The sequence below is a fragment of the Asparagus officinalis genome, chromosome 6, assembly GCF_001876935.1.
Source record: "Asparagus officinalis chromosome 6, Aspof.V1, whole genome shotgun sequence".
Lineage (NCBI taxonomy): Eukaryota > Viridiplantae > Streptophyta > Magnoliopsida > Asparagales > Asparagaceae > Asparagus > Asparagus officinalis.
The window spans coordinates 55,997,422-56,023,715 of record NC_033799.1 but is presented as its reverse complement, the minus strand read 5'-3'; the positions used below and the strand labels follow the sequence as shown (position 1 = coordinate 56,023,715).

At 40.6% G+C, this 26,294-nt stretch overlaps 1 protein-coding gene across 1 annotated transcript in view; it reads right to left on the bottom strand.

The window, feature by feature from the left end:
- The window catches only part of LOC109844486 (probable histidine kinase 6), a 70,680-nt gene that overhangs the window by 16,106 nt on the left and 28,280 nt on the right, over positions 1-26,294 (bottom strand). Inside the window, exons 4-9 of the mRNA XM_020413545.1 lie at positions 25,754-25,972; positions 25,488-25,674; positions 25,361-25,412; positions 24,939-25,168; positions 24,546-24,644; positions 23,376-24,094 (exon numbers count right to left, since the gene is read on the bottom strand). Coding sequence (XP_020269134.1) covers positions 23,376-24,094; positions 24,546-24,644; positions 24,939-25,168; positions 25,361-25,412; positions 25,488-25,674; positions 25,754-25,972 — 1,506 coding nt within the window. The remainder of the gene's footprint in view (positions 1-23,375; positions 24,095-24,545; positions 24,645-24,938; positions 25,169-25,360; positions 25,413-25,487; positions 25,675-25,753; positions 25,973-26,294) is intronic.

The following is a 26,294-nucleotide window of genomic DNA, read 5'->3' as shown; positions in this document are numbered from 1 at the left end:
CAATCACTAAAAAGGTTGAAGAGCATCAGGCCGCCATCGAGTCCATAAGAGAGATGTTGGAGCAACTTTTCTGAACAGGAAGAAGAAGAAAAGGACTTCGTGCACCCCACGGAAACCAACAGGGAACAAAGAATGGGAGCGTACTCCTAATCAGATGAGTGAACAAGAAGATAACATCGATCCGAATTCGGATCATTCTTCCAAGTCGTCGGCAGGAATATTGCATACTGGGGGTACTTCCCGAGACAAGTGCCTCGATGAGTTCCAAAGCCAACTCGATACCTTGAAGCTTTAACAGAACATGAACAAGTTGGGGGTGGTCAAGCCATACCCGATCGAGTGGGATACAGTCCCTTACCCAGCGAAGTTTAAACCAATGAAGGAACGTCGCATACTGGGGGTACTTCCCGAGACAAGAGGCTTGATGAGTTCCAATGCCAACTCGACGCCTTGAAGCTTCAACAGAACATGAACAAGCTGGGGGTGGTCAGACCATACTCGATCGAGTGGGATACGGTCCCTTACCTAGCAAAGTTCAAACCTATGAGCTTAGTACAGTTCAATGACAAGGGCTCTCCTTCACAGCACATCTACTATTTCATGTCTCAAACTGGATTCCTTACGGGAAACGACGCTATCCTCACCCGGCTATTCATCAGCACACTTAAAGGGGTACCCTTTGAGTGGTTTCGTAAGTCGAAGTCAGGCTCTATCACATCATAGGCCGATGAGGAAAGACTCTTCTTGGCCAGCTTCTTCGACGATGACATAGAAATATCGATGGTCACCCTTCTTACTGAAAAGCAAAGGAAATCGGAGTCGGTCAACAATTTCGTGAAGAGATTCGGGAATCGGTCAATTCATTGTCGGGACCAGGTCTCCGAAGCTATCCTGATTGAGATGTGCCGCAACAATCTCTCGATCAACATTCTGTCCAAGGTTGACACGATGAAAACCCGAACCTAGAAAGAACTTATCCGCCAAGACGAGCAGGTAGAGAACATGATTAAAAGGCTGGAGGCTGAAGAACCTCACACCAAAAGGGGAACTTCGGAACCAAGTGCACCCAGGAATCCTCCTCGATCAAGAGGAAAGGAGATCATGGCTATTGATTCCACTCTGGCTCCCAAACCGGCCCAGAGGTCGAACCTAAACCTTTTGAACAGCGCCCTTCGAGACAATACGACTTCAGGGAAGATCAGGTGATAGCTACCTTCAACACTCATCACAAGGGCAACAGAATCAAGCTGTCAGAAGTCACCAATCCTAAAGAAGAGAACAAGACTGATGACCTAAGTTACTATGCGTACCACAGGTTCCTCGGCCATCATACCTCCAAGTGTTATATCCTCAAGGATAAGCTTCAGACCCTCTACGACGTGGGAGTCCTAAAAATGAAAAAGGTGCAAAAGAAGGTAACTACGAATATGATCACCCTGAGCTTCGGGACGAATCTCCCAGAAGTTCATGCGCCAACGGGGATGGTTCCTATCCCCAAGGCTGTACTGAAAATCACTAACGCCAATCCTCACAATCAACGAGAGAAAGGCCTAGTATCTGTAAAACCCCAAAAATTTGAATATTTTGTAATAAATAATAAATTTGTTGTATTATGAAAAAATAATATTTATTAATGTTTTAGTATGCTAAGAATTGATTTGAGATCAATTCAAAGTATATATGTGAATATAGAAGTGATATCATGCACACGTGCATGGGCTTGAATATGGGAAAAACGACCAGTTAAAAGTATATGCATTTTACACACTGAAACAGTTAGAATCTGGAAAAACTTAAAATACCAAAGTTATAAGTATCTTCAAGAGCTTTCCAACAAATCTTATATCACCTCATTCCGAGGTCGAACGTGAAAGTTATAGCCAAAATACCGAAGGTTATTTTCCTAGTCAGACTAGGTTTCCTGGTTCGGGTCAAACAGGTTTGTTTCGGGTTTGCCTCTATAAATACCTACGTTTTTCACGAAAATTCCCTTCTTTTATCATATCTATGAACCCTAGTAACCACCCTCTCCACTCAAAAACCCTATATCTTATTCTTATGAGTTTTGAGAGCTTTGTGAAGCAAATATCGACACAATGGCGAGATCATCGACGTGTGACGAGAGAGAACGGGTGGTTTGTGCTCATGGATTGCTTGCTGTTTATTTCAGAGGCTTGCACATGAGATTAAGGCGTGCTCATGGATTGCTTGCTGTTTATTTCAGAGGCTTGCACATGAGATTAAGGCAAGATTATCTTCATCTAAACTCATCCCCATAGTTAAATAACTAGTGTAGAAGATTATTATGATGTTTAATATGTGTTTTCATGCTTTAATCTTAACCTGAGGTGTTAAAAGTCAGATTTTTTTTAATAGTAAACCTTAAAACAAATGCTAGATGAATACTTTTTTCTTGCTGTTTATGATAGTATCATGATCATGATCATTAGGGTTTTTCATAATTTTATTCATATATGAGAAATTTAAGTGATGTACTATATATATGTTTTTCTGCAGAAAACTACAGCACTTGTATAATCTTTAATTGAGAGTTTAAGATAGCAAACAAAGTCCAAATTTAACCAAACCAGTTTTATATGAAAGCTATATGTATCTAGTTTCTAAAACAGAAAACCATTCTTAAAAAGACTTTGTATAGAGAAAGATATGTTATGTTTACTAATAACATGTCCTGCAGAAAAACGACTGCACATATATAATGTTTAACTGGAGATTTGGGATAACAAATGAACTCCAAACTGAACCGAACTTTTGTCATTTGAAAGATGTGTGAATCTAGGTTTCAAAACATAAAACCATTCTTAAAAAAACTTTGTATAGAGAAAGATATGTTATGTTTACTAATAACATGTCCTGCAGAAAAACGGCTGCACATATATAATGTTTAACTGGAGATTTGAGATAACAAATGAACTCCAAACTGAACCAAACTTATGTCATTTGAAATATGTGTAAATCTAGTTTTCAAAATAGAAAACCATTTGTAAAAAATAGTTTTCCTAGAAAAAGATATGCGTGTTTTACTAATAGATGTCTCGTCTGTTTTTCCTGCTCGTTTTGTGGAGCTGTGTTGTGCCGTTTTGAGGTGCGTTCGCGGAGTTTTGAGCCGCTTGATGTTACATGTATAATCATGAATATGTTATGTTAGACATTTAAGAATCCCAAGGGGATTATGATAATTTTTGATTTGATCATATTTGAATTAGATATAGTTCATATACATGTTAGATGTCGTTGATGAGCACAGTTCAGTACTATATGGGATAGTACATCGACATATCAGATATACACGATTTATACATGAGGTGTACACAGTTCAGGATACCTACAGGGTAGTCCGTTACACTGAGACAATTACTTGATAGCCTAAGTATGCTACAGGGTAGTCCGTTACACTGAGACAATTACTTGATAGCCTAAGTATGACAGATGCCGATTATGAATACGACCTATCATTGAACTATATGACTGAGATACGTTACTTTTGAAAGTATACAAAATTATGTGTTGGTATTTTATTCATCTCTCCAGTGATAGTGGAAGATATTATAAATACGATGTGTTGATATCTTATTTTTTTTACTATCTTTTTACTTCTTAGTTGGGATCAATGATTAGAAATTCACAACTTAAGACATATGGTATATATATGAGGGTTTTCTTGTTTAGATTATTTCGCTCGACGTAGCAATCTCGTGTTATGGATTTCTAATTGTTGGTTTCATTAGATTATCTTTTCTTAGTTCGGTATTAATGTTTAGATATCTACAATTTGAGATATATGATATTTATATGAGGGTTTTCTTGTTTGGATTATTTCGCTCGACGTACTACGTCTCGTATTGTAGGTTTCTAAATGTTAATCCCACTTAGATACGGGAAAAATGAATCTAGGTAGACTATGCTTAATAGATAGAGCCTTCACTCCATCTAACGGTCCTTCCCCTGGGGGCGGATGGAGATAATCTTGCTGTAGCGCTCTGGCGCTCTTGTTGTTATTTTTTTCTTTTAAGTTACTTTTCAGGTAGTTTGGAGTTTCGAAGAGCCGCAAGGTAACGGAGTTCTAGCATAGTCGCCGTCGCATATTCTTACTTGTAGAGACTCCACTGTAGTTTTGAGTTTTAATTCAGACATTAGAGTTTCATATTCATATTGTAAAGACAGTATGCCTTAGTACGATTTTTAGTTGATTCATGTTGAGACATTTTCATTATTCAGATATCAGATGTATTATAGTTGATTCATGTTGAGACATTTTCATTATTCAGATATCAGATGTATTATAGTTGAGACATGATTCTTTTCATTTATGAGATATCTCTTCTATATCATGTCTATTACATTTATTCTTTTTATTTTGCATGTTTTGTACCTGCACTTCTATTTGGTTCCACTAGAGGATATTACTGTGATTGGTGAAACGTGTTTATGCACAATGTGGGTGCATGGTAGGTTTGACATCTCTGGTTTCACCTTGGACTGCAGCCTTGTGTGAACCCAGGGGCGTCACAGTTGGTATCAGAGCTCTAGTTCCAGCATCCTAGGATCATTCATGTGTTGAGTCGTGGAGTTAGTATAGAGTTTCCTAGGAATCATGTATAGAGTCCGTTAGGAATTCCTAGAATGAGTGAGGACGTTATATATGTATATTCAAAAATTTATATTTTTTTTTTTGTGACAACTACCTTACTTTGATTGAAAAGTAAATGCATGAATGATAAGTGATACGATTTTTCCTATTGGTATATGTTATGTTATTTATGAATGGGATCTCACTTACTGTGTCAAATAAACTCTCCTCTTGGTATTATAAACATTGGAACGTCCTTATGATTGGGATCTCACTTACTGTGTCAAATAAACTCTCCTCTTGGTATTATAAACATTGGAACGAGGACGTGATCGAGGTAAAGCTTGTACCCGGAGAGCTGGGCAAGTAGAGCCCGAGCCGCAGTAGGCTCCAAAGTATCTGATCGACTTGGTAACACTGATTACAGAAGCAGAGACTAGCAACACTCGAGGAGTGAGTAACAAGCAATATTTTACTCTCTGAAGTCCCACCACCAGTTGTACCAGCCGTACCTATTGAAGAGTTAATGCCGAAGGTCTCACCATCGTCACATCCAGCTATTAATAGAGTCACGGAATAGGAAGCTTGGCTCGGTAAGATTGAGGAAGATATTAGAAGTTGGGAACACAAAAAAATTTTAGGGCACATCGGATTCAGTTACAACCTATAAATAGAGGAAATATATGAGAAATACTTTTAGAATTACTTAATGTTGACTCAGTACATAGGCGGAGATTAGTTATATTCAGCTTAAAGGACGACGCCGGAGGATAGCACCGATTCCAGTTATGCCGGAGCAGCGAATGATAATTTCATAGAAGGATTTCATCTACTATTTCGGGAAGCAGCTAGACCTAACCCGATTGGGGTAAAGAGACGTACTAAGAGTTAATTTTAAAAGTAGGATTGTCCAGAGACCAGGACAAGGACAATAAACCTTTTGTAAGACTGAGAAACCCAGCAATGGGGTAAGGATTTTTTTTCATCACCACCAGCAGATCAGTGATCAGGGTCAATAGTCGCAGGGCCACGGTTACGACCAGTAGCAGAAGATCGAGGCACCACCTACCATTCCGAGGATAAAGGGACCAGCATGCCAGATTCGCGCTATCTAGGAAATTCCTAAGGGATAGATAGTCCCATAAATTCTACTTCTAATAACATAGCAATCACCAGCCACTAGCAGAATTTATGCAATCGTACCGCGTGATCATGGTGCGAGCGGAACTTTCTTAGTGATTATTCTTTTCCAGCTTGGATCTTGTTCGATTCAGAAGCTTCTCATTCTTTATCTCTCATACATTCATGGATAGGTTTCAGCCAGTTGCACATCCTTTAGATGTATCGTTATTCGTTTCTACTCCTTTAGGGGAGATGTCCCTATTAGGGAGTGGCCATAGGAGATGTGTCATCAGTCTAGACAAGTCCGAGTTTATCATAGATCTAATCGTTTTGTAGATGTCGGTGTTCGACGTCATTCTCAGTATGGATTGACTATCATCCTACCATGTTTTATGTTAGTATGGACTGTTTGCTAAAACAGTCAGCTTGCGAGCATCCTATGGATCTGAGTTGATAGTAGCGACCTCACAGGGCAACCAGTTTTTGAGTCATTTTTGACGTACATCCAGGAGGTGATGCTGTGGGATCGTGGTGCCGATTTGAGTGAGACGTGAGTGGTCTCAGATTACCAGGATGTCTTTTAGGACATACCGGGTTTACCTTCAGTGAGAGAGGTTGAGTTTTTGCATCGAGTTACAGTCAGGTACGATACTAATATCCCGAGCACCCTATCGTATGGCACCTGCTGAGATGAGGGAGCTACAGACCCAGTTAGACGAGTTGTTATCTCAGGGTTTTATTCGTCGGAGTCATTCTCCATGGGGGGCACCGGTCCTTTTCGTGTAGAAGAATGACGGCAATATGCGTCTTTGTATAGATTATCGGGAGTTGAATAAGGTCACTATCCGGAATAGGTATCCATTACCGAGGATTGATGACTTGTTCGACCAGCTGCAGGGAGCGCAGCACTTCTCGAAGATTGATCTTCGTTCTGGCTATCATCAATTGCGGGTTCGGAAGATGGATATTCCCAAGACCGCCTTTTTGACTCGTTATGGGTCCTTCGAGTTCCTCGTCATGCCATTTGGGCTGACCAATGCACCATATGTATTCATGAATTTGATGAACCGGATTTTCTGTCCATACTTGGACTAATTCGTGACCATTTTTGTTGATGACATCCTTATATATTTGAGATTGGAGGCAGAGCACGAGCAGCATCTTCGTTTGGCATTGCAGACATTGCGAGAGCATCAGTTGTACGCCAAGTTCAGCAAGTACGAGTTTTGGCTTTCTGAAGTCAGATTTTTGGGCATGTTATTAGCCAGGAAGGTATTGCAATAGACCCAGCTAAGGTGGAGGCCGTACTAGATTGGGAACCGCCAAAAACAGCTACAGATATTCGTAGTTTCCTGAGATTAGCAGGCTATTATAGAAAGTTCATTCAGGACTTCTTGAAGATTTACGACGCCGCTTACACGTTTTACAAAGAAGGGTGTACAGTTTATTTGAGGCACGAAATGCCAGGAGGCCTTTAATACTTTGAAGACTAAGTTTCCGAGCAGTGATAAGACCTTTGTCGTCTACACAAATACACCATTATCGGGTCTAAGGGTATTTTGATACAGACCCAAAGAGTAGTAGAATATATTTAATGATAGTTAAGGACGCATGAGCAGAACTATCCCATGCACGACTTGGAGCTAGCAGCAGTAGTCTTTGCATTGAAGACATGAAGACACTACCTGTACGGGGTACAATTTGAGCTATTCACAGATCATCAGAGCTTGAAGTACCTCTTCTCTCAGAAGGAACTAAATCAGAGACAGCGACGATGGGTTGAGTTCATTAAGGATTATGAGTTCGCGATTCAGTATCATCCGGGGAAGGCGAATGTAGTAGCAGACGCATTGAGTAGGAAGCGTCGTCACAGGATTGTAGCTTTGAGATGCTCGTTATATCGAGATCTCCACACACTTAGCCAGTTCGACTTTAAACCGGAGATTGGCGGGAGCAGCGCATTTTTGGGAGCTTTATCCGTACAGTCATCTTGGAGTGACAGAGTGGTCAGAGCTCAGTTGGACGACTCTTGGATTTAAGCCCAAAAAGGAGAGATTTTGTAAGGACCCTGATTTTCGATTTTGATTTGAATAAAATTTTCTGGTATTTAAATAATAAATATTATTTTTCTGAAAGAGTATTTGTATTTTTCTTAATTTTCTACGATTTAAAAATACAGTATTATAATATTTTGATGATTTTGCTAATTATAAATTAAATTGTTACGGTGAAAACTTTTTAAAATTAATATTGATTATTTATATTGTTATTGTTATTATTATTATTGTTATTAATTATATGTATTTTTAGCTTGCACCATTATTCCCTACCTCTATTTATAGCTATCAGGTGATCAGCACGACAGTCAATCTTTTATCTGGCTTTTCCTCTGGTTCCCTTGTATTAGTTACTCTCTCTCTCCCTTACCCACTCCTTAATTTCCTCCTCATTTCCCGCAATTCCCTCCTCGTGTTTCCCTCTTTCTTTTTTAATCCCTCATGCTCTCTCTCACTCACGAGCTCTTTTTCTCTCTCTTTAAAATAATCTCAATCACTCTCATTTTCTTACACACACTCTCTCTCTATCTTTTCAATCAAACCAGCTCATCCCCCTTCTCCCTCTTCCTCCTCTCCTTCGTTCACTCTCAAACCAAGTTCGACGAACAACGCCGCTCAAGCCCAGCTCACCGCCGCCGCCAGACCGCCTTCTCCGGCGAGCCATCCGTCTCCGTCCGCACGCCCGACGAACCCCGACCTCCTCTGTTCGTCGCCACCGTCCAGCTCACACTCCCTGCCCTCCCAACGCCGCCTCCCCTGAGCTTAGACGCCGCGCCGCCTCCAGCTTGCCGCCGCTCCCCCAACCCGCCCTTGCCTGAGTTCGCCCCAGTCAACTCCACCGGGCGCCAAGCCTCCTTCGCCGCCTCAGCTCGAACCCCGTTCTCCCCTCTGAAACCCTCCGCCTCCCCTGGCCTCGCGACCAACGCCGGACGACCCACTGCTCCTCAACTCCAGCGTGCTCCCATCGCCAAGCTCTCTCCTCGCTGCCCCAATCACCACCACGCCAAACACCCTCAACCTCCTGCTCATCCCTCGCCGCTCGCTCGCTCTGGGCCCAGCGCCGACCAAGCTGTCGCCAAGCTCTGCTCCTCCCTCCCAGACCTACCACGCCAGTCCCCTCAAGCTCCGACCTTCCCCACCAGATTCACCGCCGTCAGCCCCCGAACCACCTCCTACAGCCGTCCAGCAACCGTACCCGTCGAACGCCCACTGTCGACGAGCCGAAGCCGCTGTTCTCCACAGTTCGCCTCCGCCGTGTCCGCATCAGCGTCGTTCGTCTCATCATCAGACCCCTTGGTCTCGTAGGCAAGATCCCGCTGCCTCTTGACTCGTCATTTCCTATATATATTCTATCGTTAATTACTTGCATAAATTAAATTATGAATTGTTATTATAATGCGTGGGCTTGTTGATGAAATTAGTGAATTATCTGTTTATGTTAATTGTGACGTAATTATCTGCGTGGATTGTTTGGTGAATAATATTGGTTTAAATAATAGATATATGATAAATAGTGTTTTCGAAATAAATATAATAAGTTAAAGAACTTATTTTGGGTAACAGAATTATTTTAGATTAATTATAATATTTTTAGAATTTTTATCGTGGAAGGAAATTATTTTAGAATGATAAATATTTTTAAAGAAGTTATTTTGGTAAAAGATTATTTTTGTGTTATGATTGTGTGATTGATAATTAAAGAACACGACGTTTCATGTACATTAACACCGACATGTTGACACTGTTGTTTATACTCACTCATGTCATATATGCACACCTGATTTCATCGCTAGTTTATATAGTCCATGTTCATGTTATCGGATATGTTGTTTATTTCCAGGCTCGCACCAGTGAATCGTTTCGCACTGGGGTGGGTCTGAGGAGCAATGATCAGATGTGTTTATTGTTTATTTCCAGGCTCGCACCAGTGAATCGTTTCGCACTGGGGTGGGTCTGAGGAACGGTGATATTGTGATTATTGATTATTTCCAGGCACGCACCAGTGAATCGTTTCGCACTGGGGCGGGTCTGAGGTACTAGTGAGATGTGGTTGCTATCCGGATATCCGATAATTTGAACTTTGACTCTGTGAGAGATGTAAACCAGTGACCTGTATAGAATGGCTAGTTACATGACCTCATTCTTGGCTAAGTATGAATTCTTGTGAGAGGTAGTCCAGTTGTGTTTCTTTTTGTACATAGATCGGGATTAATATTTAATTATTTACAATTCGAGACATATGGTATATACATGAGGGTTTCCGAATATTTAATTATTTACAATTCGAGACATATGGTATATACATGAGGGTTTCCTTGTTTGGATTATTTCGGTCGACGTACTACGTCTCGAGTTGGTTTCCTTGTTTGGATTATTTCGGTCGACGTACTACGTCTCGAGTTGTAGATTTTTAAGTATTAATTCAATCTATTGTATAACATTGTTGCTTGGATGATTGTTCTGATCGCTAGCTTCATGTTTTTGTTACCTGAATGATTTACGGATTCTTATGATTATAATGTGGATTGCATGTTGATTTTGTTAGATTACCAGTTGCACGTTCTTTTGTTACTTCGGTTTTCGTATCGTTTTCCGCTTGTGTTTTCGGTCGTTCTATTTTCTTTGTGGGGTGGGGTCTTGCTGTGCGCCATGCACCTGACGTACACCTGTTTTCTCTGGTGTACGTCGAGCCAGAGGATTCTCAGCAGGAGTGCCTTGCAGATAGAGCAGAAGAAGAAGCCGAAGTCTAGTCGTCTCTTTTATTATATGCTGGTCCTTGTTTACTTTTATAGTTCTTTCTATTTCTGTGGTTCGATGTATCTTTGCACCTCATCAGTATTCACTTGTTTAGATATGTATAAGGGCAAGTTTAACCCGTATTTTTATGTCTCGGATGTTATCCCATTTGTGATATGTATTTTTATTCTGAGTTTGTCTATTATATTCTTGCTGATTGTGATCGGGGACCTGTGCCTTCGTTTTTATTCCAGACGCTTAGCGTATTAGATTGAGAAGACGGGGTCTAGCACTTATCTCTTCTCAGTTTAATACGTCGCGGGCTTGTTCACGTTCCGATTCCCGGGTATTTTGGGAAGCGGGGCGTGACAGGTTTTTTTGGTGGCCCATGCAGGTCACGGTTCCGATCACGGTCCCGAGTCCTCACTAGTAAGAATATGATGGACAATTTAGATACATATCATATTTCATCCGTGAGACTATTCTTCCGTCCTTATTCTATATTCTTGATAGATTTCCTTTCGTCCCTATTTTATCACTTTTGACTCCGGAACTTTCCACTATTTCTTGTCTCGTTACTTTCCATTGTTTCTTGTTTCTTGTTTCATCGATTTGCTAGTAAACGCTCTCGTTCCATATCTCTGTCCTTGGTGTAAATTTCGAGGACCGAATTTGTTTTAAGGGGGGTAGGATGTAAGGACCCTGATTTTCGATTTTGATTTGAATAAAATTTTCTGGTATTTAAATAATAAATATTATTTTTCTAAAAGAGTATTTGTATTTTACTTAATTTTCTACGATTTAAAAATACAGTATTATAATATTTTGATGATTTTGCTAATTATAAATTAAATTGTTACGGTGAAAACTTTTTAAAATTAATATTGATTATTTATATTGTTATTGTTATTATTATTATTGTTATTAATTATATGTATTTTTAGCTTGCACCATTATTCCCTACCTCTATTTATAGCTATCAGGTGATCAGCACGACAGTCAATCTTTTATCTGGCTTTTCCTCTGGTTCCCTTGTATCAGTTACTCTCTCTCTCCCTTACCCACTCCTTAATTTCCTCCTCATTTCCCGCAATTCCCTCCTCGTGTTTCCCCCTTTCTTTTTTAATCCCTCATGCTCTCTCTCTCACTCACGAGCTCTTTTTCTCTCTCTTTAAAATAATCTCAATCACTCTCATTTTCTTACACACACTCTCTATCTTTTCAATCAAACCAGCTCATCCCCCTTCTCCCTCTTCCTCCTCTCCTTCGTTCACTCTGAAACCAAGTCCGAACGAAACGCCGGCTCAAGCCCAGCCACCGCCGCCTGGTAGCCCGCCTTCTCCGGCGAGCCATCCTTCCGTCCGCAGCTCGACGAACCCCGACCTCCTCTGTTCGTCGCCACCTCCAGCTCACCTCCGCCTCCCAACGCCGCCTTCCCCTGACTTTGACCCGCGCCGCCTCCACTGGCCGCCGCTCCCCACCGCAGCCTTGCCTGAGTTCGCCCCCAGTCAACTCCACCGCCGCCAGCCTCCTTCGCCGCCTCAGCTCGAACCCCGTTCTCCCCTCTGAAACCCTCCGCCTCCCTGGCCTCCGACCAACGCCGACGACCCACTGCTCCTCAACTCCAGCGTCTCCCATCGCCAGCTCTCTCCTCGCTGCCCCAATCACCACCACGCCAAACACCCTCAACCTCCTGCTCATCCCCTCGCCGCTCGCCGCTCTGCCCAGCGCCGACCAAGCTGTCGCCGAGCTCTGCTCCTCCCCTCCCAGACCTACCCACGCCAGTCCCCTCAAGCTCCGACCTTCCCTCCACCAGATTCACCGCCGTCAGCCCCCGAACCACCTCCTGCAGCCGTCCAGCAACCGTACCCGTCGAACCCCACTGTCGACGAGCCGAGCCGCTGTTCTCCAGTTCCCTCCGCCGTGTCCGCATCAGCGTCGTCGTCTCATCATCAGACCCCTTGGTCTCGTAGGCAAGATCCCGCTCCTCTTGACTCGTCATTTCCTATTTATATCTATCGTTAATTACTTGCATAAATTAAATTATGAATTGTTATTATATGCGTGGGCTTGTTGATGAATTAGTGAATTATCTGTTTATGTTAATTTATAATTTTTATTATCTGCGTGGATTTGATGAATAATATTGAATGGATAGAAATTATGTGATAAATAGTATTTTCAGAACCAATATAATAAATTAAAGAATTTATTTTGGGTAACAGAATTATTTTAGATTAATTATAATATTTTTAGAATTTTTATCGTGGAAGGAAATTATTTTAGAATGATAAATATTTTTAAAGAAGTTATTTTGGTAAAAGATTATTTTTGTGTTATGATTGTGTGATTGATAATTAAAGAACACGACGTTTCATGTACATTAACACCGACATGTTGACACTGTTGTTTATACTCACTCATGTCATATATGCACACATGATTTCATCGCTAGTTTATATAGTCCATGTTCATGTTATCGGATATGTTGTTGTTTATTTCCAGGCTCGCACCAGTGAATCGTTTCGCACTGGGGTGGGTCTGAGGAGCAGTGATCGGATGTGTTTATTGTTTATTTCCAGGCTCGCACCAGTGAATTGTTTCGCACTGGGGTGGGTCTGAGGAACGGTGATATTGAGATTATTGTTTATTTCCAGGCTCGCACCAGTGAATCGTTTCGCACTGGGGTGGGTCTGAGGAGCGGTGATATTGTGATTATTGATTATTTCCAGGCACGCACCAGTGAATCGTTTCGCACTGGGGCGGGTCTGAGGTACTAGTGAGATGTGGTTGTTATCCAGATATCCGATAATGTGAACTTTGACTCTGTGTGAGATAGTGACCAGTGAGTTGTGATAGGATGGCTAGTTGTTTTCTTTTCATACATAGATCGGGGTCAATATTTAATTATCTACAATTTGAGACATATGGTATATACATGAGGGTTTCCTTGTTTGGATTATTTCGCTCGACGTACTACGTCTCGAGTAAACAGGTCCAGCTGGGAGATCAGCAGGAGCCAGAGGATTCTCAGCAGGAGTGCCTTGCAGATAGAGCAGAAGAAGAAGCCGAAGTCTAGTCGTCTCTTTTATTATATGCTGGTCCTTGTTTACTTTTGTAGTTCTTTCTATTTCTGTGGTTCGATGTATCTTTGCACCTCATCAGTATTCACTTGTTTAGATATGTATAAGGGCATGTTTAACCCGTATTTTTATGTCTCGGATGTTATCCCATTTGTGATATGTATTTTTATTCTGAGTTTGTCTATTATATTCTTGCTGATTGTGATCGGGGACCTGTGCCTTCGTTTTTATTCCAGACGCTTAGCGTATTAGATTAAGAAGACGGGGTCTAGCACTTATCTCTTCTCAGTTTAATACGTCACGGGCTTGTTCACGTTCCGATTCCCGGGTATTTTGGGAAGCGGGGCGTGACAGATTTCCAAAGAGCCAGAGGATGATTGGACCGTTGGAGCAGATGGAGAACTTCGGATGAAGGGCCGATTAGTAAAACCAGCTAAATGCTTAGCTGAAGAAGGATTTATTTGACGAAGCACGTCGTACCAGGTATACAGTGCATCCAGGCACAACGAAGATGTACAAGGATCTGAAGAGACATTTTTGGTGGAGAGGCATGCGTAGAGAGATTGCAGAATATGTAGCTAATTGCTTTACCTGCCAACAAGTGAAGGCAGAACATCAGAGACCGGCAGGAACCCTACAGCCTTTACTCATTCCAGAGTGGAAGTAGATAAATATTTCTATGGACTTCATTGTAGGATTGCCGAGATCGAAGAAAGGGAATGATTCAGTTTGGGTGGTAGTAGATCGGCTGACAAAGTCAGCACATTTCATACCAGTAAAGACGACATACACGACAGAGACGTATGCACGGATATTATTCAGGAGATCGTGAGATTTTATGGAGTTCCAGAGACGATTGTATCAAATCGAGGCTCGATTTTCACTTCACATTTTTGGAGAAGCTTCCAGAACTCTTTCGACAGCACATTATCTTATTCTAGTGTGTTTCACCCGCAGACGGATGGGCAGACGGAGAGAGTGAACCAAATATTAGAGGACATGTTGCTGGTATGTGCCATTGATTTCCAGGGTAGCTGGGAGGATCACATCCCATTAATCGAATCCGCTTATAATAATAACTACCAAGCGACTATTGGGATGGCACCGTACAAAGCATTGTACGGGAGACCTTGTAGATCACCTATTTATTGGGCAGAGCCAGAGGACAGCATATTGCTTGGACCAGAGCTTGTGAGGCAAACTACGGAGAAGATAGCAATCATTCGATAGCGCATTCTTGCAACGCAGAGTCGTCAGAAGAGTTATGCAGATCATAGGCGACGACCGTTAGAGTTCCAAATTGGGGACTATTTGTTATTGAAAATATCACCAATGAATGGAGTTCAGCGTTTTGACAGACGAGGAAAACTTGCCCCGAGGTATATTGGACTGTTCCTGATTATTGAGCGCATTGGAGCTGTTTCATATCGGCTAGACCTACCAGCAACCATGTCAAGCATACACGATGTTTTTCATGTTTCGATACTTAAGAAGCACCTACGCGACGAGGAGGAGTAGCGAGTATTAGACGCACCAGAGATCGAGATACAGGAGGATCTGACTACTATTAAGATTCTTGTATGTATTCTTTCCAAGAAGGACAAGAAGTTGAGAAACAAGGTGATACCTTTAGTTAAAGTTCAATGGAATCGGAAAGGAGCTGAGAAAGTTTCTTGGGGTGCGATGAGGATATGCATCACGATGACTTGCAACTATTTACTTGCACCTATTTAAGCAAGTACATTGTTTGGATATGATTTGTCTATGTTTATCATTATCTATATGCTCATATTTATATTTAACGCTAGAATGGTGGTATTAGCACTTAGCTCCTAATTATTCGGAACATATGATATATATATGGGGGGTTCCTTGTTTGGATTTTTTACCCGACGTACTTTTTCCACTTAGTTAGGGTTAAGTGAGAGTATTTGCATTCTAAATAGTTAAGTATAGATATCGAGGAAGATTCTTGGGAGTGCGAAGATGTTATACATCGTGACTACCCGCACCTGTTTGAACAGGTAAGTTGATTGATTTTGATTGGTGTTCATGATTACCCATATGGTCATATTTATATTTAACGCTAGAATGACGTGTTAACACTTAACTTCTAATCATTCGGAACACATGATATATATATGGGGGTTCCTTGTTTGGATTTTTCGCCTAACGTACTAGTTCCATTTAGTTAGGGGTTAAGTTGGAATATTCACATTTTAGAGTGTTAAGTGTAGATATTTCAATGTTTTATATCTGAAGATTTATGGTAATGTATTATTAACCTCTACGATACGTTTGCGAAATTTCGGGGACGAAATTCTTTTAATGGGGAAAGAATGTAAAACCCTAAAAATTTAAATATTTTGTAATAAATAATAAATGTGTTGCATTATAAAAAAATAATATTTATTAATGTTTTAGTATGCTAAGAATTGATTTGAGATCAATTCAATGTATATATGTGAATATAGAAGTGATATCATGCACACGTGCACAGGCCTGAATCTGGAAAAAACGACCAGTTAAAAGTATATGCATTTTACACACTGAAACAGTTAGAATCTGGAAAAACTTAAAATATCAAAGTTATAGGTATCTTCAAGAGCTTTCCAACAAATCTTATATCACCTCATTCCGAGGTGGGACGTGAAAGTTATGCCAAAATACCGAAGGTTGTTTTTCTAGTCAGACCAGGTTTCCTGGTTCAGGTCAAACAGGTTTGTTTCGGATTTGCCTCTATAAATACCTATGTTTTTCATGAAAATTCCCTTCTTTTATCATATCTATGAACCCTAGTAGCCACCTTCTCCCATCAAAAACCCTAGATCTTATTCTTATGAGTTTTGAGAGCTTTGTGAAGCAAATATCGACACAATGGCGAGATCATCGACGTGTGACGAGGGAGAACGGGTGGTTTGTGCTCATGGATTGCTTGTTGTTTATTTCAGAGTCTTGCACATAAGATTAAGACAAGATTATCTTCATCTAAACTCATCCCCATAGTTAAATAACTAGTGTAGATGATTATTATGATGTTTAATATGTGTTTTCATGCTTTAATTTTAACCTGAGGTGTTAAAAGTCAGATTTTTTTTTGATAGTAAACCTTAAAACAAATGCTAGATGAATACTTTTTTCTTGCTGTTTATGATAGTATCATGATCATGATCATTAGGGTTTTTCATAATTTTATTCATATATGAGAAATTTAAGTGATGTACTATATATATGTTTTTCTGCAGAAAACTACAGCACTTATATAATCTTTAATTGAGAGTTTAAGATAGCAAACAAAGTCCAAATTTAACCAAACCAGTTTTATATGAAAGCTATATGTATCTAGAGAAAGATATGTTATGTTTACTAATAACATGTCCTACAAAAAAACAGCCGCACATATATAATGTTTAACTGGAGATTTGGGATAACAAATGAACTCCAAACTGAACCGAACTTTTGTCATTTGAAAGATGTGTGAATCTAGGTTTCAAAACATAAAACCATTCTTAAAAAAATTTTGTATAGAAAAAGATATGTTATGTTTACTAATAACATGTCCTACAAAAAAACAGCCGCACATATATAATGTTTAACTGGAGATTTGGGATAACAAATGAACTCCAAACTGAACCGAACTTTTGTCATTTGAAAGATGTGTGAATCTAGGTTTCAAAACATAAAACCATTCTTAAAAAAATTTTGTATAGAAAAAGATATGTTATGTTTACTAATAACATGTCTTGTAGAAAAACGGCTGCACATATATAATGTTTAACTAGAGATTTGGGATAACAAATGAACTCCAAACTGAACCAAACTTATGTCATTTGAAAGATGTGTGAATCTAGTTTTCAAAACAAAAAACCATTTGTAAAAAATAGTTTTCCTAGAGAAAGATATGCGTGTTTTACTAATAGATGTCACGTCTGTTTTTCCTGCTCGTTTTGTGAAGCTGTGTTGCGTCGTTTTGAGGTGCGTTCGCGGAGTTTTGAGCCGCTTGATGTTACACGTATAGTCATGAATATGTTATGTTAGATATTTAAGAATCCCAAAGGGATTATGATAAATTTTGATTTGATCATATTTGAATTAGATATAGTTCATATTTTTGATTTGATCATATTTGAATTAGATATAGTTCATATACATGTTAGATGTCGTTGATGAGCACAGTTCAGTACTATATGGGATAGTACATCGACATACAGTTCATATACATGTTAGATGTCGTTGATGAGCACAGTTCAGTACTATATGGGATAGTACATCGACATACCAGATATACACGATTTATACATGAGGTAAATATCGTTAATGAGCACAACTCAGTACTATATGGGATAGTACGTCGACATAGCAGAGATACAAAAATTTACATGAGGATATCGTTGATGAGCTCAATTCAGTACTACATGAGGTAGTGCGTCGATATTCCACATGTACAGGCCATTGAGTCGGATTTTAGGAGGCTTGATCTAGCCGTTCGTCCCGTACTAGGGTGCGATGAGGCTTGTGAGCTGTATTTCAATGAGACTAATGAGCCGTGTACACAGTTCAGGATACCTACAGGGTAGTCCGTTGCACTGAGACAATTACTTGATAGCCTAAGTATGGCAGATGCCGATTATGAATACGACCTATCATTAAATTATATGACTGAGATACGTTACTTTTGAAAGTATACAAAATTATGTGTTGGTATTTTATTCTATCTCTCCAGTGATAGTGGAAGATATTATAAATACGATGTGTTGATATCTTATTTCTTTTACTATCTTTTTACTTCTTAGTTGGGATCAATGATTAGAAATTCACAACTTGAGACATATGGTATATATATGAGGGTTTTCTTGTTTAGATTATTTCGCTCGACGTACCAATCTCGTGTTATGGATTTCTAATTGTTGGTTTCATTAGATTATCTTTTCTTAGTTCGGTATTAAAGTTTAGATATCTACAATTTGAGATATATGATATTTATATGAGGGTTTCCTTGTTTGGATTATTTCGCTCGACGTACTACGTCTCGTATTGCAGGTTTCTAAATGTTAATCCCACTTAGATACGGGGAAAATGAATCTAGGTAGACTATGCTTAATAGATAGAGCCTTCACTCCATCTAACGGCCCTTCCCCTGGGGGCGGAGGGAGATAATCTTGCTGTAGCGCTCTGACGCTCTTGTTGTTATTCTTTTTCTTTTAAATTACTTTTCAGGTAGTTTGGAGTTTCGAAGAGCCGCAGGGTAACGGAATTCTAACATAGTCGCCGTCACGTATTCTTACTTGTAGAGACTCCACTGTAGTTTTGAGTTTCATTTAGACACTAGAGTTTCATATTCATATTGTAAAGGTAGTGTGCCTTAGTACGATTTTTAGTTGATTCATGTTGAGACATTTTTATTATTTAGATATCAGATGTATTATAGTTGAGACATGATTCTTTTCATTTATGAGATATCTCTTCTATATCATGTCTATTACATTTATTTCCTTTATTTTACATGTTTTGTACCTGCACTTCTATTTGGTTCCACTAGAGGATATTGTTGTGATTGGTGAAACGTGTTTATGCACAGTGTGGGTGCATGGCAGGTTTGACATCTCTAGTTTCACCTTGGACTGTAGCCTTGTGTGAACCCAGGAGCGTCACAGTATCATAGACCTTACCATCAGGACAAGTGATGTGGGTCCACCCAGACCTCCTCGGTGATGAACAGTAGACTTCGAAGCCTTCGAAAAAACCCAAAGACAAACCCTGTAATGTCATTTCTGCTATTCCGGATGGGGACAAAGCAGAGATGAGATCCAATTACATGCACCGACCACCTGAAGACATGCATCCAACATCGACTTCATGGTCGTTCGAAACATGGGGAACGGATATCGTAGAATCGATATGTCCGCCATCGACAAGAGGTCATCGCTTCATTCTTACGATCACCGATTACTTCTCCAAATAGGCCGAAGTAACTCCCTTAAGAGAAGTCAAGACCAATGATGTTATCAGATTCATCAAACATCACGTTATATACCGATACGACGTCCCCAGACGTATCATTCATGACAACGGCACGCAATTTGTTAGTCATGCATTCACTCGATTCTGTGATAAGTTCAGGATACAGAACATTTCCTCCACAGCTTATAATCCCTCAGCAAACGGTTTAGTCAAAGCCTTCAACAAGACGATCGTCAAGATCCTAACCAAGCTGACCTCCAACAGCAAACACGATTGGAACAAGAACTTGGCGAAAGTTTATGGGTGTATCGCACGACAGTTCGCACACCGACCGACACCACGCCTTACTTATTGGTATACGACTGCGAGGTCGTATTACCTCTGGAGATTCAGATTTCATCCCTTCGCGTCGCCCTCGCAACGAGAATGACGACTGAGGATAGTCATCGACGGCATCTTGCAGAACTCGAAGCGCTAGATGAGAAGCGGCTTAAAACTCAGCAGCACATTGAGTTCTACCAAGCCCGAATAGCCAAAGCTTTCAACAAGAAAGTCAAGCGTCGATCCTTCAAGAAAGGAGAGTTGGTCATCGCTGTTCTACGACTGATGATTCTCAACTCCAAGAAGAAGGGTAAATTCCAACCCAAATGGGAAAGACCGTTCGTGATAGAGACAGTCTATTCGAATGGAGCTTATCGCCTCGTCAAACCAAACGACGACAAGATCATGATGCCTATCAACGACAAATTTCTGAAAAAATATTACCCTTAGTCCTCCTTCAATGTCCTTATACTCCGACTAGTATACGAGTATAAACTGATTCTCCTTATCCTCCTATTGGTACACGAGGCTAAACTGTTCTTATTCCCCTGTCCTACCACTATTATACATGGCTAAACTACTCCCTACACTTTCATTTTGGTCAAAACTTCCTACAGTTAAGACCAAAAGGTAAAATCCCCTCTCGATTCATTCCACGAACGAAGGTTTCACCAAATTAAGCGTTCGGACCTTTGAACAGGTAAGATCGCCTCGAACTCCCGCTTGGTCAAACCTTCGGATAGTTAGGACCAAAGCCACAATCCCTCGCCAATCCTCTTCAATAGGATAGCGGGAACCCACAAGCTAGCAGGTTAACAGTCAACTCCGTCATTCCCGCAAATGACGTTGCCCGGGTAGTAGCCTACCATGCGACGTGCTACTATTCTGATCAATTGTCACACTCCTACGTTCCTGGACAGCATGATCCTTTCCGTGTGTTCTAATGTCCTTAGAACAATCGATGGGTAGTGATCTACCATGTGATGTGCCACTATATCGATCAATCGTCACACTCCTACGTCCCTGAACGGTTTGATTATCCCGACACCATCATTCCCGCAAATGGCGATGGAACTCTCGCTTGCAACACTTAGCCAGCTGGATGCCACCCACGCGCCAAATTTCCTTGAGGCTATCAGCCACAAAAGGGAGCATATCATAGAATCTTCCGCTACCTTGACTAACGATAATAGTCGTTCGTTGCAAAGCGCCCTCTAACTTTTGGAGAAGGCCCTGCACTAAAGCCAGGTCCGGGGGAGAAGCCCTCCCACCAAAGTTAACTGCAGCAGGAGACTCTTCCATCAGCTCATCATCGTCAGAAATGATGATAATTTCGGGCCTCTCATGGCTGGCTGAGGGTGGTGCCTTCCCGTGCGACCTTAGGGCAAGAACTGCAAAACACAACAAAGAGGGACTTAGAACTTTAAGCTTCGCTTGTTCGCCAAACAACTGAGCACGTCTGACGAAGACAGAAACTCGCCAATCACGCTAAGTTCGCCAAGTAGCTAAGCTCGCTTGATGAAGGGAAGAGCTCGCAGAACAAGCGAAGCTCAAAAAGCTCGCTGAAACAACGGAATCCCACCGAAGTCGACGTTGTTCGTCGTAGGAAGTGAACAAAGGTTGTTCATCTCCCAACTCTCGCCCATGTGCAGGGCTGTTTTAAGCCTACAATCCCCGAACTTATCTCGTGATCGAGTTCGACTTGTGACAAGGGCGGTGGTCACAGCGACGACGTCCGCGATGTCGGCGACGAAGGTCAAAGCCCTCTTCTTTCCCTTGGAAACACCAAGCTTCATCCTTGAGGCCATCTTCGACTCTAAAAATGAGAAAGAAGCTTGAGCTTTCTAAAAGAACTTCGTGAGCGCAAATAATCTCCCAAGAGGAGGGCGAACGCGCTATATAGGCCGGGTCTCGACGGTCAAGATCCACGAGCCCGATTGAAGCAAACAGTTCAGATTGCTCGTGGCGGTTCGAATTCAACAACTACGAACGCCACAGCCCTCAGGATTATGGACCAATGGTTCAGATCGAGCGCGGAAGGCGAGGCACCACACCGCTTCGCATTTAATACGAAGCGACTTGCCCACGCCGCCTTAGCTAGCAAGCACGTAGGCCCTAAGATGAACACGTGGTTCGCCAAGCTCGCCTGCACATCTAGGCAATCAACAATCCGCCTGCAAGTTCGCCAAGCTCGCCAGAGCACTAGGCGGATATGATGTCACATACAAGGATAGGTCTTCCTATTTCCCACAACGTGAGGGGGGAGTACAGTACTCCGCACCCATCAGGTAACTACTCAAAGTACAAGTGAGAGGCATAACATCTCTCAACAATATATGATCACATCCCATGATTTAAGAGAGTGACCATGTTGTCTCTTCCCTATTTAAAAGCCTCTCCTTACTACGTGAAAGGGGTTCGCTTTCAGCTGGTTGGTTGATTTCTCAGTTGGTTGGCGATCCACTCTTTGCATTGTTCTTACACCGTAGCTCCTTCCAGCTTTCGGCCTTGATAGTCATTAAGCTTGGGAACTCGAACTCGATCAACACGAGCTTCTACTGCGTACTGAAGCTCACCTACGACTTCGCTCGGATCGTCCAAGGGAAGCAAACTCGGTTCCAGCACCGAGGAAGGCATCCTATCGCTACCGAAGACCCCACGTTAAACAAAGAGGGCATTCCCTTCGCTTCTGTTGTAACTTTGATTTATTTGTTTGTAATAAGCTATTCTTATCAATACAAACGAAATCCTCGTTTCGGGAAATCAAATTTTACACCCCACAGTGTGACATCTAAAAAAGTTCTGCAATTGTAGTTTTTAAATTGACTTCTACAGTTTAAAATGTATTTAGCACTCATTTGTATTATTTCTTACTTTGTGAATATTCTTTTATGACAGTGTTACATGCTATTCATGGAAGTTTCTATCATCTAAAATCCTATATGTTCTCATATCGTACTTTTTGACAATAGCTTAATAAAATTTAGCATTGGTAAGTTTAAAACTTGTTTGATCCGCTGATGATAAGTTATATGCTCATTAAGTTTAAACTCACTCCAATATTTTCAATCCTTTTCAGATGAAGATTAGACAACTCTATCTGTAGCTCGGAGATTTGGGGACATGTGAAGGATTTGCTAGAGTGCTTTGATGCTAAGAGATAGTTATCTTAGAAATGCTTTGTGTTTATGTAATAAGAGTTTTTTTTGACTCATTGGAGTGAACTTGTTAAATGTAATTTTTGCTCTGAGACTTCTATATTGATAAAGTTTGTTTTATGTTAAGTTATATTTGTAACATGAAAGTACATAACAGGATTAGCATGTCTTTCGCACATGTTGTTGTCGTCATGCATCTCAAACCATGTTGTGCATTTGGGGGTGAAATAGGTACAATAGTATTTCTGGATCCAAATGAACTTAACTCTAATATAAAAAACTGGCAATAAACTTAAGTGCTCGGGAAAAATGAAAGCAAGACGCATTCTTAAAACAAGAGACTTACCAAGATTTCAAACAGAAGCTTTTTCCTACAAATGCTCCAAGTCCCATCTCGATACTTTTTGCAATTTCAACGACTATGCCCAACCTCTGTAGATGGTAAGTTGTTACAGTTCCTCTAACTGGTTTTCCATCAACTAGAACAGCTTTCATCCCTCTGAAACAACTCAGTGGAGTTTCAGAAACTGGCCTCTTCATGTCACCAACAGCAGTTTTCTTGCATTCTTGGAGAACAACAGTAAAAGTAAATGTGCTTCCGATATTAGGCTGGCTTATGAAGTTTATCTGCCCGCCCATCATTTCCACTAGACATTTACTTATACTCAAGCCAATTCCTGTTCCTCCATAATTCCTTGAAGTCGAGCTGTCCGCTTGCATAAATGGTGCAAAGACTCGATCTTGGGCATGTAATGGAATCCCAGTTCCAGTGTCCTCGACTGATACCAAAATAGTTACATAGCCTGAAACTTTCTCATTCGGTTTCCCTTTTTCCATAACAATAGAGGAGAATTTCTCGCAAGAAAGCATCATCTTAAAATTTTCCCAACTGTTCCTGTTATCAGCAGCTTCCAGTCCACTTAAAGTTTTGAATCCAGAACCACTTGATTTAACATCAACTTCATTTACCCATGCTTTTGGGCTTCCATCAACTTCTGCACCCAATTCTGTATTGGAGGCCTCTGCCAAGCTAACGTGGACAAATATGTGGCCTCGCTCAGTAAACTGTATACACATGATGGAAGAAGAATATAATAACCAACTGAAGAAAACTACAGATATAAGTAGACTATTGACACACTAATGATAGACTTTTGCTTCAAATACTAACCTGAAGACTCATGTTACAAAAAATAAAATTTTAGAAAATTAGGAGGTTCTATTTTGCAATATCTTGAATGCCACATTTGACAAGTAGTTAATCATGCTATGTCATTTTGGAGTTCTAACTTTCTAATGGGTGAAAATACTAGATCCACCTTTTAATACATCTATATTCCTAAGACTGCCATGTCATCGTATTGCATTTTGAAATTAATGATTAGAAACTGTGCTTCACCTATCCTCAAGTTTATCATGTCCTAGAAAATTAACATAGATTTAATCCAAAATATTTTATAAAAAAAAGATAATTAAGAAAATTTTGAAATTGCACCAGGTACTAATGGATACTTACTTTAACCGAATTTCCCACGAGATTTGTTATTATTTGCCGAAACCTCCCTGGATCACCTCTAACAACCTCAGGGACTTTGCTGGAGACGAAGACAGCAAGCTAGAGTTGTCCAACAGAAGCATCAACAAGTTTAGATTCTTAAAGTGCAGTTGTCCATATCACATCATACTATATAGAAGCACGGCTATTGTGTCATATACTATATCATTCTATATTCCTACTTCAGAGGGAAATGGTATATCAAAAAATTACAATCGGTGACCAAATTCTTCGCAAGCCAATGTGGAAATAAAAAATAACAGAATATATGCTTACAACTATTGATTTCTCACGAAGAAATCAATGTTCACAGAACGCGTAACATAGGATCCAACAAGTACTCAACGGGATTACCTCGATTCCCTTCTCTCGTGACTTTGAAGAGAACAAAGAGAGCACATCATCCAGGACGCAACGTAGGTTAAATGGTACTTCCTCAAGCTCTAATTTCCCAGCCTCAATTTTTGCCCGGTCGAGCACTTCGTTAATCAATGTTATTAGTGCTCTCCCACACAGTTGAGCAGTTTGAGCGTAGTCCTTCTGAGTCAAGTTCAGATCTGTATCCAAAAGCATATCTAGCATACCTGATAGCAAGAAATGGCAGTAACCAGCTTTATACTCTCCAAGTAGACCAAAGAACCATTAAATGAACTAAAGACTCAAATACACTGAGCTGGAGACTCTATAATCTACTTCTGGTCCACAAGATCCATAACCCATCCAAAAATAAATACAAGAAAATGACGGAAATTATATATAGAGAGAGATGGACATACCAAGGACGCCATTCATTGGTGTCCTTATCTCATGTGAAACAGTAGCAAGAAACTGCCACGTAAAAAAACTTTAGCTTTAAGCAGAAGGAATAGTTATTCATCTGTAATCATAAATGAAGTATTTAACCTGAGATTTAGCTACATCTGCGGCCTCTGCTTGGACTTTTAGCTCTTCCATCTTTCGACAATCCTCTCTTACATTGTCATAGCGAATCCAAGCAGCATATAGTATATATCCTGCAAGCATACATATCACAAAGACACCGGACGGAGTAGTAATAGCCCCCAACGAGATGGGAGGCTTCATTCTGTACCTGTTCATTCCACAACAAAATGCAAAATTACTTTCGTAAGCCATAATCTATGCAACAAATATATGTTGATTCTCCTTACCTGCAATTCATCTGGTGCTTTCTGTATGGATCTCCAAAATCAAGTGTACTATCATGTGAAAGAGACATATAACCCTCCGGATTTTGAGGTCCATACATTACTAATGGCAAAGATCTGTTAGTAATATCATACACATTCACCAGTATATCCTGACTGCCAGCAAGTTGTCTCAGTAAATTTTCCACAAGTGATTCAACATCAAAAGCCCCGCCAATATATCTGCCAAATACAACACATTAATAGTAAGGTTTTGAGAGTCTATTGTAGTACTTGGATTCAGGAGTTTCAATCTCTGCCTGGAGACAGAAAATAGGCCTCTTGACAGGGAGAGTTCTGTCCTCACTTCGGGGTTGGCTTAGTCCACGCCTTGGAGCAGTTTTCGCTCCCGAAAGACATGGAGATCCTGCAGGAGACGCCAAGCGCCGTACTGCATTTGACCCTTAGGGGCTATCTTCTGTAGGGGGCTTTGATTGAGCAGGAGCTGTTCTCTCGGCACAATTTCGCGTAGAGACTCCCTACCAAATTTGAGGAGACTATAGCA